This window comes from Myotis nattereri (assembly GCF_964212035.1).
Source record: "Myotis nattereri genome assembly, chromosome: 13".
NCBI lineage: Eukaryota > Metazoa > Chordata > Mammalia > Chiroptera > Vespertilionidae > Myotis > Myotis nattereri.
Genome location: NC_138088.1, coordinates 18,191,159 through 18,208,161, shown reverse-complemented (window position 1 = coordinate 18,208,161; position 17,003 = coordinate 18,191,159). Strand labels below are relative to the sequence as shown.

At 40.5% G+C, this 17,003-nt stretch overlaps 1 protein-coding gene across 3 annotated transcripts in view; it reads right to left on the bottom strand.

Moving 5' to 3' along the window:
* The window catches only part of MICU1 (mitochondrial calcium uptake 1), a 168,791-nt gene that overhangs the window by 76,326 nt on the left and 75,462 nt on the right, over nucleotides 1-17,003 (bottom strand). For all 3 annotated transcript variants that reach the window (XM_081105258.1, XM_081105260.1, XM_081105259.1), the window contains one exon: nucleotides 381-463. In XM_081105258.1, coding sequence (XP_080961384.1) covers nucleotides 381-463 — 83 coding nt within the window. The remainder of the gene's footprint in view (nucleotides 1-380; nucleotides 464-17,003) is intronic.

The following is a 17,003-nucleotide window of genomic DNA, read 5'->3' as shown; positions in this document are numbered from 1 at the left end:
TTCTGAAACTGTCTAGCAAAGAGTAGCTGTTTGATAAATGTGGCCTGAATATATGATTGAATATCCATAACTTAGCCTCTCAGCATTATAGTTCAATTCATATTGGGAAATCAGAGCAATCTTGACCTTAATCATATACTCAAATAATTCCTTATGTTTAGAGTTAAAACAAGAAAACCCACATGTTAAAAGTTAGTAGTTTTGAAAAATGATACATTAGGTACTTCAAAAATTGGGTAGCATCTGAATCTACTGACCAAGGCCAAGGTAACTCCAAAGCACATGAAACTGGGTTAAATAAGAATGTATTTTAAAAAAAAAATTTAAAAAAAGAAAAAAAAAAAAGAATGTATTTAAAAGAACTTTCCAGGACAACTTGCCTGTTCAAACTCCTCCATGTCTACTTCTCCATCTCCATTCAAGTCGAACATCTTGAAGGCAATTTCAAAATTTCTCTGAGGAGCTGCAAGTAGAAAGGAAGAAAGGAAGGACAGAAAGGAAGAAGAAAGAGAGGGAGGAAAAAGAAAAATATTTTAGATGGCATTGACAAAAAAAAAAAATCAGTTCTTTAAGAAAAACAGATGAACACTAAAAAATAATATCAAGTCATAGAATACCAATGTATTTATCTAGATCAACCTTTTTGTGATACTCCTTAAAACCAAAAGAGAATTTTAGCATAGCCAGTAAAGACTGCACTTGTCTATCTTTGTGTTTCAATATTCTCTTAAATACGTCTGCTTTGCTTTCTTAGACACAATCCTCTTAGCTGTGTAATACTAATGTTGTTGCTCTGTTACTTAAATATAGTATCATTTGCCTGGGCATGAAAGTCTGTCTGGAGTGAGACATATTGCTGCAAAGAAGTTGAAACACTCTTTGTCTTGCTTTCTAGCCTCTCCATTTTAAGTACAAGGAGAAGTTCAGTGGATGTCATTCTGCCAACAGGTTATTATCTGTACCGCTTTACTCATTATCACGATAGCTCTGTGGTAAGGCAGAAAAATACTGTATACTGTTAGTTGTTCAGCCCCCTATTTCAACCATGTCAGCTGGGTATACAAATTACTGAGTAAAATATACTTAAATGTTAAATTTATGCTAAACTTTAGATCCTGAAAATATGGTATATTTTCTTTCCCTTAAGTGAATGATGAAAGCTCTTGAAGACTTTCTTATTGTTCCTAGATCAATGAAAACATAATGTATTTATGCATTAGAATAATATGTAAATACAACAGCCCTCTTTCCTCACCATGCTAAATGTTCTGATAGCCCTAGTCAGGTTGCTCAATGGTTAGAGCGTTGGCCTGCAGACTGAAGAGTCGCGAGTTTGATTCGGGTCAAGGGTACGTAACTTGGTTGCAGGCTTAATACCCAACCACTTACAGGAGGCAACCAATACATGTATCTCTCATATGTGGATGTTTCCCCTCTCTCTGTCTCTTTCCCTCCCTTCCATTCACTCTAAAAAATAAAATAAAAAAAAATCAATGGAAAAAATATCCTTGGGTAAATATTAACAACAACAAAAAATGTTCTGATAAAGAAAACTTCCTTTGGTGCTTCAAATTTATACAGCTGTAGAGAACAAACCAAAATAAAATATCCTCATACTATTGAAGTAAATTTTCAGCGAATATAACTTTCACTAAAAAAAATTTAAAGATTATATGTAGACAAAAAAAGTGAAAAAGAGCTTAGGACATTATGCATAGTTGTAGAAAGTCCACATTCCCATCTTAGTTAGGAATTTGTCAACAGAAAAGTGAACTTCTAGTCTTAAATTCCAGTTTCGATAGCCAGCGGGGGTGGCAAGCTCCTGGTTTTTAGTTCCATGGGTAAATGATGTGCCTGTCCACTTCCAATTGCCTGCCTCACCTGATAATGGCCTGCAACTGGTTTGCTCTTCTTTAGGCCACAAGTACAATTACTGAGAAGGATGCAGCCGGGGAATTAGATTTTTATATTATTCACTGCTGCCTCTTAAATTTTCCCTACCTGTCTAGATGCTATCCTTTACTGAAGAGTTACTATGTGCCAAACACTGAGCTGGAAAATTTAAAGCGGTTGAGAATCTGATACTGCACTCTCAATCCTGCAAGGCTTTATTTCTTTATATTTTAGTTAGAGGAGGAAATTGTGCTCAAAATCATACAGCAAATACGTGACGGAATTGGCAAGTGAACCTAGGTCAAGGCTGACTCCAAAGCCCATAATGCTCCCCGGCTTCCAATATGAAGGAAGACAGTAGTACTTATAATAACAAACTCACTGTTTATTCTGATATATTCTGACTTAGAAAAAAACAACAAACGTGACTCACTGGTTACATCAGTCTCTGCAACGGATGAGAGTTACAAGTTGTTCATCTCAAAGACATACCTGGTATCAAAGAAACACTGCATATGCCATGCTCAGCAGTTTAGACTGGCTGCACTAACTGGAGACCTATAGGCAACATTAGATTCTCAGACAGGACTGTCAAATGTTTTAAAAAATTCTGAATATGAATTTCTTTAGAGAGGAATACACTCTCCTATTCTCCCCACTGTCTCACATTTGGCCCACTTCACTCACACACATTATCTGCTTACTCCCTGCAGATACCTGAGACTATAATAACTGCAAACAATACGAAGCCACTGAAAGTTTTAAGCAGAGGCGTGACACAATCAAGCAGGCAGTTATGAAGGACTTCTCTGGCTACAGTGGAGGATGAGTTGGAAAACAAGAGCCATCTGCAGAGAAGACCATTGAAGGTCTTATAAATGTTAAAAATAGGCTTGAGCTGATGGCAATGGTAGTAGAGAGGAGAAGACAAATTTGAAATAGCAAGGCAGAAATTATACAACTTGATTATAATCAGCTATGATGAGTTGAGAGTGAAAAGGGATGAGGGCATGACTGGCTTAGGCTACTGGGTAGCTTGCACATCATTAACCAAGAGATATAAGAGATGGAAAAGGTTTGAGAAATAAAGTGAGTTCAGATCAGACCTGCTGAATTCAAGGGGTCAACAGCATATTCAGATGAAAATGTTGAGGAGGTAGTTAGAAGAGAGGGTCTAAAGCTGAGAGTCATTAGCATAAGTGTGGTGAACTGCAAAGAGCCTGAAGTGGAGTTGCCCAAGGAGAACTGAAGGTTGAGGAGGATAAAGAAAGGGTAGAACGCAGTTGAAAGAGAACAGAAAGGAAGGAGTGACAGAGGAGGTGGCATCACAACATCAGGAGGAATACAGTCCAAATGAAGAGAAATGGAAAAAATTTGGCAAGAGCCAGTCAGTATGTTGCTACCTATGAATTAAAGCAGCATTTTCATTCCTATCTCCACTAATTACAGAGGCTACACAGAGTACTTAAAATTTTAGCTTTATCATAATTGTCCTATTAGTTCTGTGAAGGCATGTGCCCGTATCATTTAAATGACTGAATGAGTTACTCTAGCAAGTCATAGTTCATATGTCCTCTTACAATTAGGATACAATTGAGTTTACCAAACAAAGCGCACCCTGTACAGCTTTAGGTTTCTTTATCTTTTTATCCTAGCTTAACTACTTTCAAACAGAGTATTTGCTTTATGTGTTTAGTAAAGTGCATGTGCTGAGTGTTTAGTAAAGTGCATGTGCTGACAGAGGCCGAGCCCTATACACTGGTCACTGATAAGGCAAGTCAAGGCAGCAGCTTGCACCTTCTCATTTAGGCTTTACCCGGCCATCAGGGAACGTCCTTCTTCCCAGTGTAGTTCTCTCAGCCTATTCAGTCTTCATCTGCTGATCATGTCCAAGTATTTAAGATAAACAAGCAAAAAATCAGCTTGCTTTAAGTGAAATATGCTGCACAGGAATATCCCATTAGGCAATTCTCTTGAACTTCCCAGTCTCCTCTTAAATGTAGGCTTCAGAATAATTCTGAAATGCAGCTGTTCTGGAAAGCTTTCCGGTGCCTTGTGTACACACTAACAACCTATTTCCATAGAAAGGTACTGAGAAAGGAATTCTGTTGAATCCCAGGCTACTTACAGAGAGAACAGTGAAGCTTTCCCCTCCCCGTGTTAACAACATATCTACCTCCATGCAGTGATCCCAAAATGATCGTAACCTATGTAAGAACTGATTAAAACAATAAAATTCCATGCAAAGTTCATTACTATACAGCTTTTACTCAGAATTCCACAACAATCTTTGCTATAGGAAATGGAGATACAATAGGGTCTGTTCTAGTTAAGTATCATTTTTACATTACTCTATAGTAACAATAACAACTCTAGACTGTTCTTTGAAGCACAGATTTTTCTACTTTGCTCTTTAATAGAAAATGCAGAGTAGGACACTAATTTTGGCTCTTCCAACAATATAATGAGTCATTATATCTTAAATTCTTTTTTGGTAGTACTGATAGAATGAATAGGTTAGCCCTGGCCAGTGTGGCTCAGTTGGCACCAAAAGGTCAAGGTTCAATTCCTTGTCAGGGCACATACCTAGGTTGCTGATTAAATCCCCAGTCCGGGTCAGGGCAAGTGTGGGAGGCAGCCGATTGATGTTTCTCTCTCACATCTATCTCTCTCTCCCCCACCCTGTCTCTCTTTCAATGAAAATGTCCTCAAGTGAGGATTTTTAAAAAAAGAGGATAGGAGAAACCAAGATGGCGGCACAGGTTAACGCCGGAGATTGCTGCCTCGAACAACCACTTCAGAGATATAACTAAAGGACAGAACGGACATCATCCAGAACCACAGGAAGGCTGGCTGAGTGGAAATTCTACAACTAGGAGGAAAGAGAATATCATACCCAGACTCAGAGAAGGCGCAGTGCTGAAGTGAAATACTCAGGTGCGGAGTGCGTGCGCGGAGTGGGTTGGAGGCGGAGGGCGAGGTTGTTGTTTTCAATCGGGAGGGAGTTTCAGACTCTGAGCTCCAGATCCGGGTGAGTCTTTAGGGACCCAGACTCAAACGGGAGAAGCGGGATTGTCTGGCTTCGGTCGGAACTCGAAGGCAGCATTCTCTCCGAGGTTTGCAGCGGTTGCTGGGACTCTGAGAGGCAGAGCCTCTGCGGACTGGACTGAGAGCAGCCATAACTGCTTGTTCCGCCCACCTTGTGGATCCCCAGGGACCCGCCCCGCCCAAGCCCTGCGCAGAGCCATTTGCCAGATAGCCTCAGGCAAAGGCTAGATTAGCACCGGCCTAGAGATCCAGCACAGAAGCTCTCCCACTGCAGACACAGCTGACTCTCATAGCCAGTTAGCCTGGAGGTCAAATCACCCCTGGTATTGCCGACAATCAAGGCTTAACTACAACAAGACTGCCCACAAAGACCACTAGGGGGTGCACCAAGAAAAGATAAAAAAATGCGGAGACAAAGAAACAGGACGCAAATGTCAGAAATGGAAGATATAGAGCTCAAAACCACACTTTTAAGGTCTCTCAAGAACTGTCTAGAAGCTGCCAATAAACTTAGTAAGGCCCTCGAAAAGACTGGTGAGACCGCCGATAAATGTAGTGAGATCCTCAAGAAATCTAATGAGACCCTTGATGTTGTGATAAAGAACTGTTATGCCCAGAGTTCGGGGTCCCCAACAATCCACCACCAGGGAGCCCCCTCCGATGCAAAAGCAACGAGTCTTTATTGATCAATTCTAGAATTGGCTCCCAGCCCCTATCCGGCGCAGCGGTGAAGCGAGAGAGCGTGTCCCAGGAGAACAAAGGTTATATAGGGCTAGCTATTTGGGGTGGGCTTTAGGGGTGACGTGAGTTACAGAGATTGGTCAGGGTTTTATAGCATAAGGGTCAGGAAGTGACCTTCACATTCTGAAGGTTGGAGCTGTCCTCCACTATAGCCTTATTAGGACCTTAGCTACATTTCTGGAGCTTCATTGGTCCACTCAGGTGGGTGGTTGGGAGAGTTAGGACAATACCAGCATTCTTGTGGTCACTCTCGGGGGTGGGGGGGTGGCTTGGGCTGAGGGCCCAGCCTTGCAAGACAAGATAGAGGAGAGGGAGAAGAGTATGTCTCTGTTTCGTCCTTGAAGAGGGAGGAGGGTGTATTTCTGCTCAGTTCTTTCAATTTCCGTTCTGTCCCTTCAGAACCAACTAGAAATTAAGCATACACTGACTGAAATAAAGAATATTATACAGACACCCAACAGCAGACCAGAGGAGCGCAAGAATCAAGTCAAAGATTTGAAATGCCAAGAAACAAAAAACACCCAACCGGAAAACCAAAATGAAAAAAGAATCTGAAAATATGAAGATAGTGTAAGGAGCCTCTGGGACAGCTTCAAGCGTACCAACATCAGAATTATAGGGGTGCCAGAAGAAGAGAGAGAGAAAGATATTGAAAACCTATTTGAAGAAATAATGACAGAAAACTTCCCCCACCTGGTGCAAGAAATAGACTTACAGGTCCAGGAAGCGCAGAGAACCCCAAACAAAAGGAATCCAAAGAGGACCACACCAAGACACATCATAATTAAAATGCCAAGAGCAAAAGACAAAGAGAGAATCTTAAAAGCAGCAAGAGAAAGAAACCCAGTTACCTACAAGGGAATACCCATACGACTGTCAGTTGATTTCTCAACAGAAACTTTGCAGGCCAGGAGGGAGTTGCAAGAAATATTCAAAGTGATGAATACCAAGAACCTACAACCAAGATTACTTTATCCAGCAAAGCTATCATTCAGAACTGAAGGTCAGATAAAGAGCTTCACAGATAAGGAAAAGCTAAAGGAGTTCATCACCACCAAACCAGTATTATATGAAATGCTGAAAGGTATCCTTTAAGAAGAGGAAGAAGAAGAAAAAGGTAAAGATACATATTATGAACAACAAATATGCATCTATCAACAAGTGAATCTAAGAATCAAGTGAATAAATAATCTGGTGATCATAATAGAATCAGGGACATAGAAAGGGAATGGACTCACTATTCTTGGGGGGGAAAGGGGTGTGGGGGATGGGGAAAGAGACTGGACAAAAAATCGTGCACCTATGGATGAGGACAGTGGGTGAGGAGTGAGGGCGGAGGGTGGGGCGGGAACTGGGAGGAGGGGAGTTATGGGGGGAAAAAAGAGGAACAAATGTAATAATCTGAACAATAAAGATTTAATTAAAAAAAGAAGAAGATAGGTTAGATTCTTATTTTCTGTTGGTTAGATGCTCCCAATGATGGGGGTTGGGGGGGAGCGGGGGAGAGACTTATAATCTGATAGATAGAGCATCTGAAGTAATCTGAAAGATAGTCATATTATTTTGAAATTCTGAAATACATATACGTATAGGAATAGAGGGTTAAGTTTTTCTCTTTTCTAAGTTTCATTTCTCAGGCTGGTGCACTTGTGTACTCCCTTTAATCATGAGCAAAGTGATTGAGGACGTGATTCATTTCTGGACAATGTACACTGTACCCAGCAAGCAAGCAGAACTGTTAAGCATGGTCAGGCCAACACCACAGGAGCCAAGACATCATCTCATCGCCTGACAACCAAGAACAATAGTTGAATTCTGCTACCCCCAGGACTGAATGTAACTGCATTCTGTTCCCAACCTCATCCCAGTCCATTTTCCCTATATAATCTTGTCCCCTGCACCTTGCTGTAAGACAGGTTTTAGATGCTTGCAAGCTCCCTGTCTTCTTGTTTGGCTAGCCCTCTCAATAAATGCTTTATATGAGCCAACCCTGCCTCCATTATGGGACATTGCGAAGGCAGCCCGAGTCCACCTGGGGGTTTCCTGGTAACACCATCACAGAATTCCTACCTGCACCATTCCTGTTTTAAAATGATGCTGTAGGACAAATGAGGTAATTAATATGCAATATCAGAGAACTCTGAATTAGGAAAATACCTTAGAACATAATGAACTTCTAGTCAATGATCAACCTCACTACTGAATTTCTAAGGATGATCACATAGCCTTTGATTATTTCTAAGAGGAAGGTCATCACTTCTGAAGTCTAACCATGGTTGGGATTATTAATTGAGCTCTTTATCTCATGTAGAGCCCAAATCCAAACGTGTGCAGCTCTTACACATCTTATCGTTTAATTTTTTAGAGAAATAAAAAAGTATATCTGCTTCCTCACTTATTTGATAGCTCTCTAAGTACATAAAAACATATTCTCGTGTGTCTATTAAGTGTCTCAGAGTTTATTTCCAGGCTTCAACATCCTAATGGCCTTCCTTTGGGGTACTTCAGATAACTAATGACTCCCATAAGCACAGTATCCTAAATATAGTTAATTGTGGAATGAGTTATCCTTTCTATAAATAACAGGACACATATACTTTTTCTTTTGCCAAAATGAAATAAGACATGTATGTTTTGACTCATCGATACATGTGAACATTTCCCTATGCTAATGAATCTCTGCCTTACATACATTAAGTGCTACACTGAATTTCATTGCAAAATTTATTGTAATTTGTTCAGCCATCTGTTTGATATTTGAGTTATTTCCAATTTATATTTTGATCATCAGCATCATTATACATACAATCATTTTATTAGCCTAAACTTACAGAAATGGAATTGTTGGGCCAAAGAGTAAACACTTATGAAAGTGTTTGATAAACATAGTCAAGATTCTAAAAAGGTATGCAAATATATGCTCTCACCAGTACTATCTTGGCAATTAAATTTGTGTCACTCCAATAGTTAATTCTTTAAAAACTATGTTTTTATTGATTTCAGAGAGGAAAGGAGAGGGAGAGAGAGAGAGACAGAAACATCAATGGTGAGAGAGAATCATCGATCGGCTGCCTCCTGCATGCCCTGCACTGGGGATCGAGCCTGCAACTCAGGCATGTGCCCTGACCGGGAATCGAAACGTGACCTCTTGGTTCATAGGTCAACACTCAACCACTGAGCCACGCCAGCTAGGCTCTAATAGTTAATTCTGATGCACAAATGGTTTTAGATACAATATGGATTTGGTAGTCAAAAGAGAAGAAAAAGAGAAGAAAAACCTAATTGTCCCTTTAAAAGAGGTCATCGATTCTAATCTTTATCCCAGTTGCTTGGAGTCCTTTAAGACCTTTGAAAGTGATCTAAATTTAGGAAAGACTTTGTTCACATCATGTAGTTTGAGCCCAACTTTAACTGTAGCTAAGCTAGCATAACTGTAGGGCAGACCTAGTGGGTAAAGCTGCCCATGATGCAAGGTACAGCCATGATGCCTACACTCTGTATTGCTCTTGGACAACCCCCTAACCTGTGATTTACTGGTCAGAGGTAGCCAGGACCCCATCAGAACAGGTTCGGGTGGGGAATAGTTCAGCTGCTATTTCTAACAGCACTTACTGGAAGGATCTGGTCAGAAGACCCATGTTTCTACTCTGACAAATTCTGACCATAAGAAAAAAACACAGAGAAATTAAATGTATATTCTTAGAACAAATTTAAAATTCAGAATTACTTAGTCTTGCTTTTACTTGAAAATCTTAAGTCAATGAAAGAAACTATATGAGACAGTTACTATGAGCTAATTATCATTACATATAGACTCTACAATGGCTACAAAGAGGGCTCCATTCTTTACTGCCTGTCAGTGTGATTATTTATTTAATGTCAGTTGGCAAAGTTTTCTAAATAGTATAAAACACTAAATGTCAAGAACCTGAGTTTAAATACTTCATAAGAAGACTGAAATTTTTCTGAATTCATTTAGCAAGGTTTTCACGGAACACTATTCAGAAATGTATTCCAGAAAATACATTTCAGCCCTGATTCTCAAAAAAAAAAAGAAAAAGATTTATAATTTAACACCTGAAGAAAAGAAATAGAAATAGCTGGTTTCTAGTCCACAGTGCATAACCCATCTTTGAGCTATATTTCATCCTCAGTTACTGATGACCTTCTGAGAGCTGCCAGAAACAGTCTTTCATTTAAATTGCTCTTCCTTACACTGCTGACAGTTGTGCTAAGGAAGAGTATTCAATGCCAGAGATGTCAAAAAGCTTAGATTCCCTGAGAGTTCCCGGGAGAGAGATTCTAAAAGGAATGCCAGCGCTTTACCCTTGCGTTAAGGTCATGTTCTACTTTAGGATTTATTTTCTTCAAATGCATGTTACTATTTTTATGGCCAATTGACATATACCTTTGTGACAGACCCCCACCTCTGTCTTCACAGATCTGAAACCATAATCATCTGCTTTCATTTCATTCTATGTAGTTTCATTCCACTCCATGTGCTCAATACTAGCCAAAGTGACAGCTTATGCCAAGATACAACTTACTGTATAGATACTTAGAATTAGCTGCTTTAATAAAGAGCTTGGATATTTACTTAATCTACATTAAGTTGAAGGACCCTCTTTACATTGTGACTAGGTTTGGCATTCACCCAAAATCTATTTTGTTTTTCAGTTTAGTGTTCAAATAGAAAAGTGTAGTTATTGTCATAATTTTTTACCTTTCATCATGTCTATATACATAGAGAATACTTCAAAACCGTTTTAAGTGCAAGGAAGGAGGCAAAGGCTATCTGGAGCAATATGAAATTTTAGTAGGCATACTAAAATAATTATTCAGAAAAATTATTGGATATTTATTTAGCCAACAAATATATACATGGAATACTTATTAAGTGCCAGATACTGTGCTGAATATCTTCTCTAGAAGGGGCAGGGATTAGGCAAACCATTCCATCAAAAATCACTATTTTTTGCCTTAACTTCCTTTTTGTAACCTCAAATTCCCTAGCACAACACATAACAATTTTCTTAAGTTGTTTCAGGAATAGGTAAGCAACACATTATGAAGCCGAAGCATAACCAAACATTATTAAGTTTTGGTTTTTAGGGAAAGGTAAGCTATATACTCGTAGGTGGGCCAATACATTTGATGTAAAAAATGGGGCTCATAGACCATAAGCAAAGATCTTGAAACATCATCAATTACTGAGGACTAAATTCCTACCAGCCATCCCAACCATCAACAGAACAAAAACTGGACAGGATAGAGCCTGAGGATAGAATAATTGTAGGAGGCTGGAATCTGGAAAAGTTTCTATCACCTGTTCTAGGGAAATGAAGGAAAGACCATGGCAGCAAGCAAACTGAGGCTCCTTTGACACTGTAGTCAAGGATATGGAGATGAACTAGGTTCCTTTCTAACTAGAATAAGCTCAGGGAAGCCACATCTCAAATATCCTTTCTTTCAAATACTTTAAAAATGACTATTAGGAGAGCATTATGCTAAGTGAAATAAGCCAGTCAGAGAAAGATAAATACCACATGATCTCACTCATTTGTGGACTATAGAGAACAACATAGACTGATGAACAGGGACAGATCCAAAGACAGAGAAACAGCAATCAGACTATTAATCCCCAGAGGGAAAGTAGTGGAGGGTGGGGGTAAGGGGAAGAGATCAACCAAAGGACTTGCATGCATGCATATAAGCCAAACCAATGGACATGGACAAGAGGGGGATGAGAGCATGAGTTGGGAGGGGGGCGGGGTAGGATGGGGATTAATGGGGGGGGGGGAATGAGGACACATTTGTAATTCCTTAACTAATAAAGAATTTAAAGATAAAAACCCCAATAAAGACAAATTTTTAAAAAATAAAATAAAAAATAAAAATGACTATTAGTAGGATACAGTGTCAGATACTTTGGGGATACAAAACCACATGATAAAGTTCCTACTTCAAGATATTATTTATAGCCTGGCCAGTGTGGGTCAGTGATTGAACATCCAGTCAGGAACCAAGAGGTCACCAGTCCAATTCCCAGTCAGAGCACATGCTGGGGTTATGGGCTCGATCCTTAGTAAGGGGCATGCAGGAGGCAGCCAATCGATGAAGTTTCTCTCTCATCGGTGTTTCCATCTCTTTATCCCTTTCCCTTCCTCTCACCTTAAAAATCAATACAAAACATATTTTTAAAAAATATATTATTTATAGGGGATCCCAGATGGCAGTGAATAAGTGGGATCTACCCTTACCTCTTACCAGGACCAAACTAGAATTACAACTAAATTACAGAACAATCATCCTGAATAACCAACTGAAGACCAGCTGAAGCGAAGTCTTATAACAACCAAAGATTTACAGAATAAGCCACACTGAGACTGGAGGGTGGAGACTCGAAAAGGGCTGGCCCCATTCCCACAGGCAGAGGCTAAGATCCTGGAAGGATAACTCAGCTGCAAAAAGGTTCCCTCTGAGAAGAGTGGGTCTCAGCCCCAAGCTGGGCTCCAGTCCAGAGCACCAGGCTGGGAAGAAGTGCCCAGTTAACATCTGGCTGTGAAAATAGGCAGGGATGCTGTCCACCAGGAAGAGACCAGAGGCAGCTAGAGAAAGGTTCCCTCTTAAAGGGCCAATACAAGACCACATTCACAGCCACTCCCCCCTGGGCTCCGGTAAAGGGAGGGCAGAGCAGACTAGAATCACTGAAGAACTCGTGTTTGTGGTTCTGGGGAGAGAGCTGGAGAAACAGCCGCCAGAATCCCAGTGCTGAGCCCTCTCCCACACTGCAGATGCCATCTTTCTCGGGGAGAACTCTCCCCCAGCCTGGGGGATCAATAGCTCCACCTTCTGGACTCCCTGTCACCCCGCCCTGTGGAGTTTGTACCCTGCTGAGGAGTGAGCTGTCTCAGCTGGGGTGTAGAGACCTGGGCGGACTCAGGGAGCATCAGTAACTGAGTTGTGTGGATTTGGGGCAGGGGCAATTCCTCTTACTTTCCTTGCACACCTGACTGGCATTTCCCCCTCATGGGAGATCCACTCCCTTCCTGACTCCTGGTGGCTCCATCCTGCCAAGGTCTGGGCGGAAGCTGGGACAAATTGAGTTGTGTGGTTCAGGGACAAGGGCAGAGGCCATTCATCCCACATTCGCCCAAGCCTGACCAGCACCTGCCCCTCACGGAAGAGCCACTAGGCCCATCCTCTCAACTCCCAGAGGCCCTGCCCTGCTGAGATTTGGCTCCTGGCAGAATCTGAGACAGACTGAACTGTCTGGCTCTAGGATGGGGCCATTTTTCCCTTGTATGCCTGACTGCAGCAGAGCCCTCCATTCACATGGCCAAATCTTGCTCTATTTGGGCCTGATAAACTCTGCTGGCCTCACCTGATGACTCCCTGAGAACCTGCCCCAACACAAAGATGTGGGAGTACCCAGGGGGTGTCAGCTAGACTTGGTAAACCTGGTGACTTTTGCTGAGTGGCCTTCCACCCTGCACTGGCACCGAGTGTGAACCTGTGTCAGTCCGGTGAACACCACTCGCCCTTACCTGGTGACTCACTGAGAAGCTACCTCATGAACTCCAGGACTGCAGAGGCCTTTTCACTGATTAAGCCTAATAGGCAGCCTGCAGGCAGAGGCAGATGGAGGCAGACCTCGGGATGCCTTGGGACTCTAGCTGACCTGCTCCCAGGCCCAGGGCTGATAAAAGCTGACCTTGGTATGCAGCTTGGTCCTTTCCATGCACAACCAGGCCCAGCAGAGGCAGCCACGAACTGTGGATAGCTTTGTAGCTCCAAACAGGTTGTCTAGGGCCAGGCACTAGACACTGTTACACACTGTCACAGGCAGTGTGTAACATTGGCCTGCACCAGAGTTCCTCCCAAGAGGCCCAGAAACAACGCATCCAGTGGCCAGCTTCAGATAACATCAGAGCAGAATCCACGCTATAGCATTTCTTTGCTTTAGATTTTTCTAACAGCTTTTCAAAGATTAATAGTAAATATCAAGGAAGATGTTTAATATTCACCTATTATGAATATTATTCTCTCTAGGATTGTTTTTATGTTATTAGCCCACAGGGTTAATAATGTTAGTTAGGACACATATGAAGACAAAGAGCACAACATAAATATTTCATAATTGTCAATGGCCAAAATTCAGAGTCTAAATTATATTAGCATTATCTAGTAAAACTTAGCACTAGCAAAGTGATGGAAATCGATAAATAATATGTAGCAATCTAGATAAACCTTGATGACCCTTTTCTGTACCACGTTATGGAGAAAAATCTCTGACTTCTATTATTAGATTTAAGACCATCAGCTAATGTTGCAGTCAGTAAGTGCTGAGAATTAAGCCATTAATAACCACTCTTCTATATTCTCAGTCAAATCCTATTAAATTACTTTAAAGATCAGAGACTCTATATTAACAGTTTCTTTATCTTGCCTAGAATGAATCTGAATTTATTTTATTAATATTTATTTAGTAAATACTTAATATTCTATTTGATACAAATGCTATAGCCAATGTTGAAAATTCTTCAAGTTATTCCATCAAACTTGATCAGGGAGATGGAGTATAAAGCAATATAATTTATGACTTAAGAATAAGGGGGAATACAAATATGTAAATTCTGAATTATAAGAAACCAAGCTTATTTGAAAATATATTAATTAAAAAACACATTTTTTCTTTCCACGAGTACTGGCTGCAGATTGAAGACATCAAATTTGGCCTGCAACAGAGTCCCTCCCAAGAGGCCCCAGAACCAACACACCCAGTGGCAGCTTCAGACACAACTTATATTTCAATCTGGGATATAAACAGCAAAGTCAAGTCTTATGTTTGCTAAAATTCCTTTTGGAGAAAATTGAAAAAAAAAATTATAGTCTTCCTTTGTTACCTGCCCACAATGCTTTATATATACCAGATATGTTTGTAGTGAATATTATCACAAACCTATGATCAGTGTCATGCAGTTTACATTCTAAGTAATAATAAACAAGGTCAATCAATCAGTAATACAGAATGTTGAACAGTGATAATTGCCAAGGAGAAAAAACAAAGCAGGAAAGGGATTTAGGAGGGGTGTGTGTGTGTGTGTGTGTGTGATGGTGTTTAAAATTTTAGGTTCAAAGAAGGCTCTCATTATCCCAAGCACATACAGAGAAGAGTGATATGATATGCCACTGCTTATTATAAGCACAAGACATTGTTACCAAATTGATTGTTCTTAGTTGTGTGTCCAAGAAATTCTTGTTTAGCTAAAAATCAAAATTCTAAAAAGTTTAAATGAGAAGAATGAGCTCTATTTAATGTGGGAAATTATATTATACTAGAGGCCCAGTGCACGAAATTCGTGCACGGGTAGGGTCCCTAGACCTGGCCAGTGATCAGGGCCGATCGAGGCCTTCCAGCTGCCGGCCAGTGCCTCCCTTCCCTGGCTGTTGGCTGCTGGCCAGGGCCTCCCTTACCCAGCTGCCAGCCAGGGCCTTCCTTAATTTCACACTGTCCCTTGGTGGTCAATGCACATCATAGCAAGCAATTGAACTCCCGGTCGAACACCCGAGGGGACAATTTGCATATTAGGCTTTTATATATATAGATAGTATGTTTTAGAGAAGCAGCTTTGTTAATTTTATTTTTAGGAGAGGTAGTTATAAATCAAGAAAGAAATTTAATGATTTACTCTCTCTATATGTGTGTGTATATACATGTATATGTATTCCTCAAATTTTATTTTTGACAACATAGTGTAGTTCTGAAAGTACTTTGAGTTTCCAAATGTCAATCCAGTTGGGCAGAATGTTCATATTCTTCAATATGATGGTAATTTCTTGAACACTGAGCCAATTAATTTTGCAAAAAACAGCTAATCAGAAATATGACAGTCCTGCCTGGCTGAAGTGGCTCAGTTGGATGGAATGTCATCTCGTATACATAAAGGTGGTGAGCTTGATTCCTGGTCAAGGCAAAAACCCACGTTGCGGGTTCCATCCCCAGCCAGGCATGTGAGGGAGGCAACCAATCAATGTTTCTCTCACACATCAATCTTTCTGTCTTCCTCTCTCTAAAATCAATTAAAAAATAAAATAAATTAAGAATAAATATGACAGTCCTGCATTATCAGGGTTATGCCATTCACATTGCTCTGGCTGGTTGTCTGTTGGAAATCTCAAGGACAGGCCCTGTTGTCCACCATTTAGTGCATAGACTGTAATGATCCCTGGTAATTCACAGGAAGTTGATCCAATGAGTGCCTCACTTCCTATCATCCTAGCAGCAATTTGGACATGGGAAAGAACTGATCTCAGTGTAACTTCTGTGGTACATTTCCCCCTGTGGCTTATGAGAAAAAGTGGACAACGCAGTGGACGACATTCAACATGCCCATTATCTACAGAAGAGTTAATGCCTAGTCTCTTCACCGTCCAGCCTTAGAGGCACTATGCTAACTTATGGCTTATCAATGCTGAAAATGTGACCACAGCAGTAAAACAAAGCAACAGGAGCCCAGATACTGTGGTTGGCCTGGGTTCGAACCCTGCATCACCTATTTACTGTGGGACTCGGGGCAAGTTTTTTATATGTAAACCTCTGTTATGTCTCCATTTCCTCGTCTGTAAAATGAAGGTAATAATAGTGTAAACATTATCAGGTTGATGTAAGGAAAATATATTGTAATCAGAGTCACCAAAGGAGAGGACAGAAAAGCAAAGAAGTATTTGAAGACATGATGGCTGAAATGATTACAAATTAGATGGAAACTATAAACCTATAAATACAAAAAGTTCAAACAACTTCAAGACAAGAAACATGAAGAACACTACATCAAGGCACATAGTAAAACAAAACAAACAAAACAACATGCCGAAAACCACATCATTGGTTGTCTACTAGGAATGCTTCCTCCTCCCACGCCCCCTCACCCCTCACCCAGGGCACATTTGGCAAATCCTGAAAACACATTTGGTTGTCACATTTGGGAGAAGGGTGAGGGTATGCTACTGGCATCTAGTAGGTAGAGGCCAGGGATGTTGCTAAACATGCTACAATGCACATGATAGCTCTCACAAGAATGAATTGTCCTGCCCAAACATTAGTAGTAGTAACATTGAGAAACACTAAAGGTATATAATAATCAAAATGCTTAAAAACAGTGATAAAAAGAAAACCTTGAAATCAAATCCTTATTATATTTTCTCATTCCTGACAAAAACAGAAAGTATTTGACATCATAATACTAAGCACTTTTATAAATCACTATGTTTATAAAACATGTTTAAGATAGGACCCAAGAACCAAAAAGTAAGGCTTC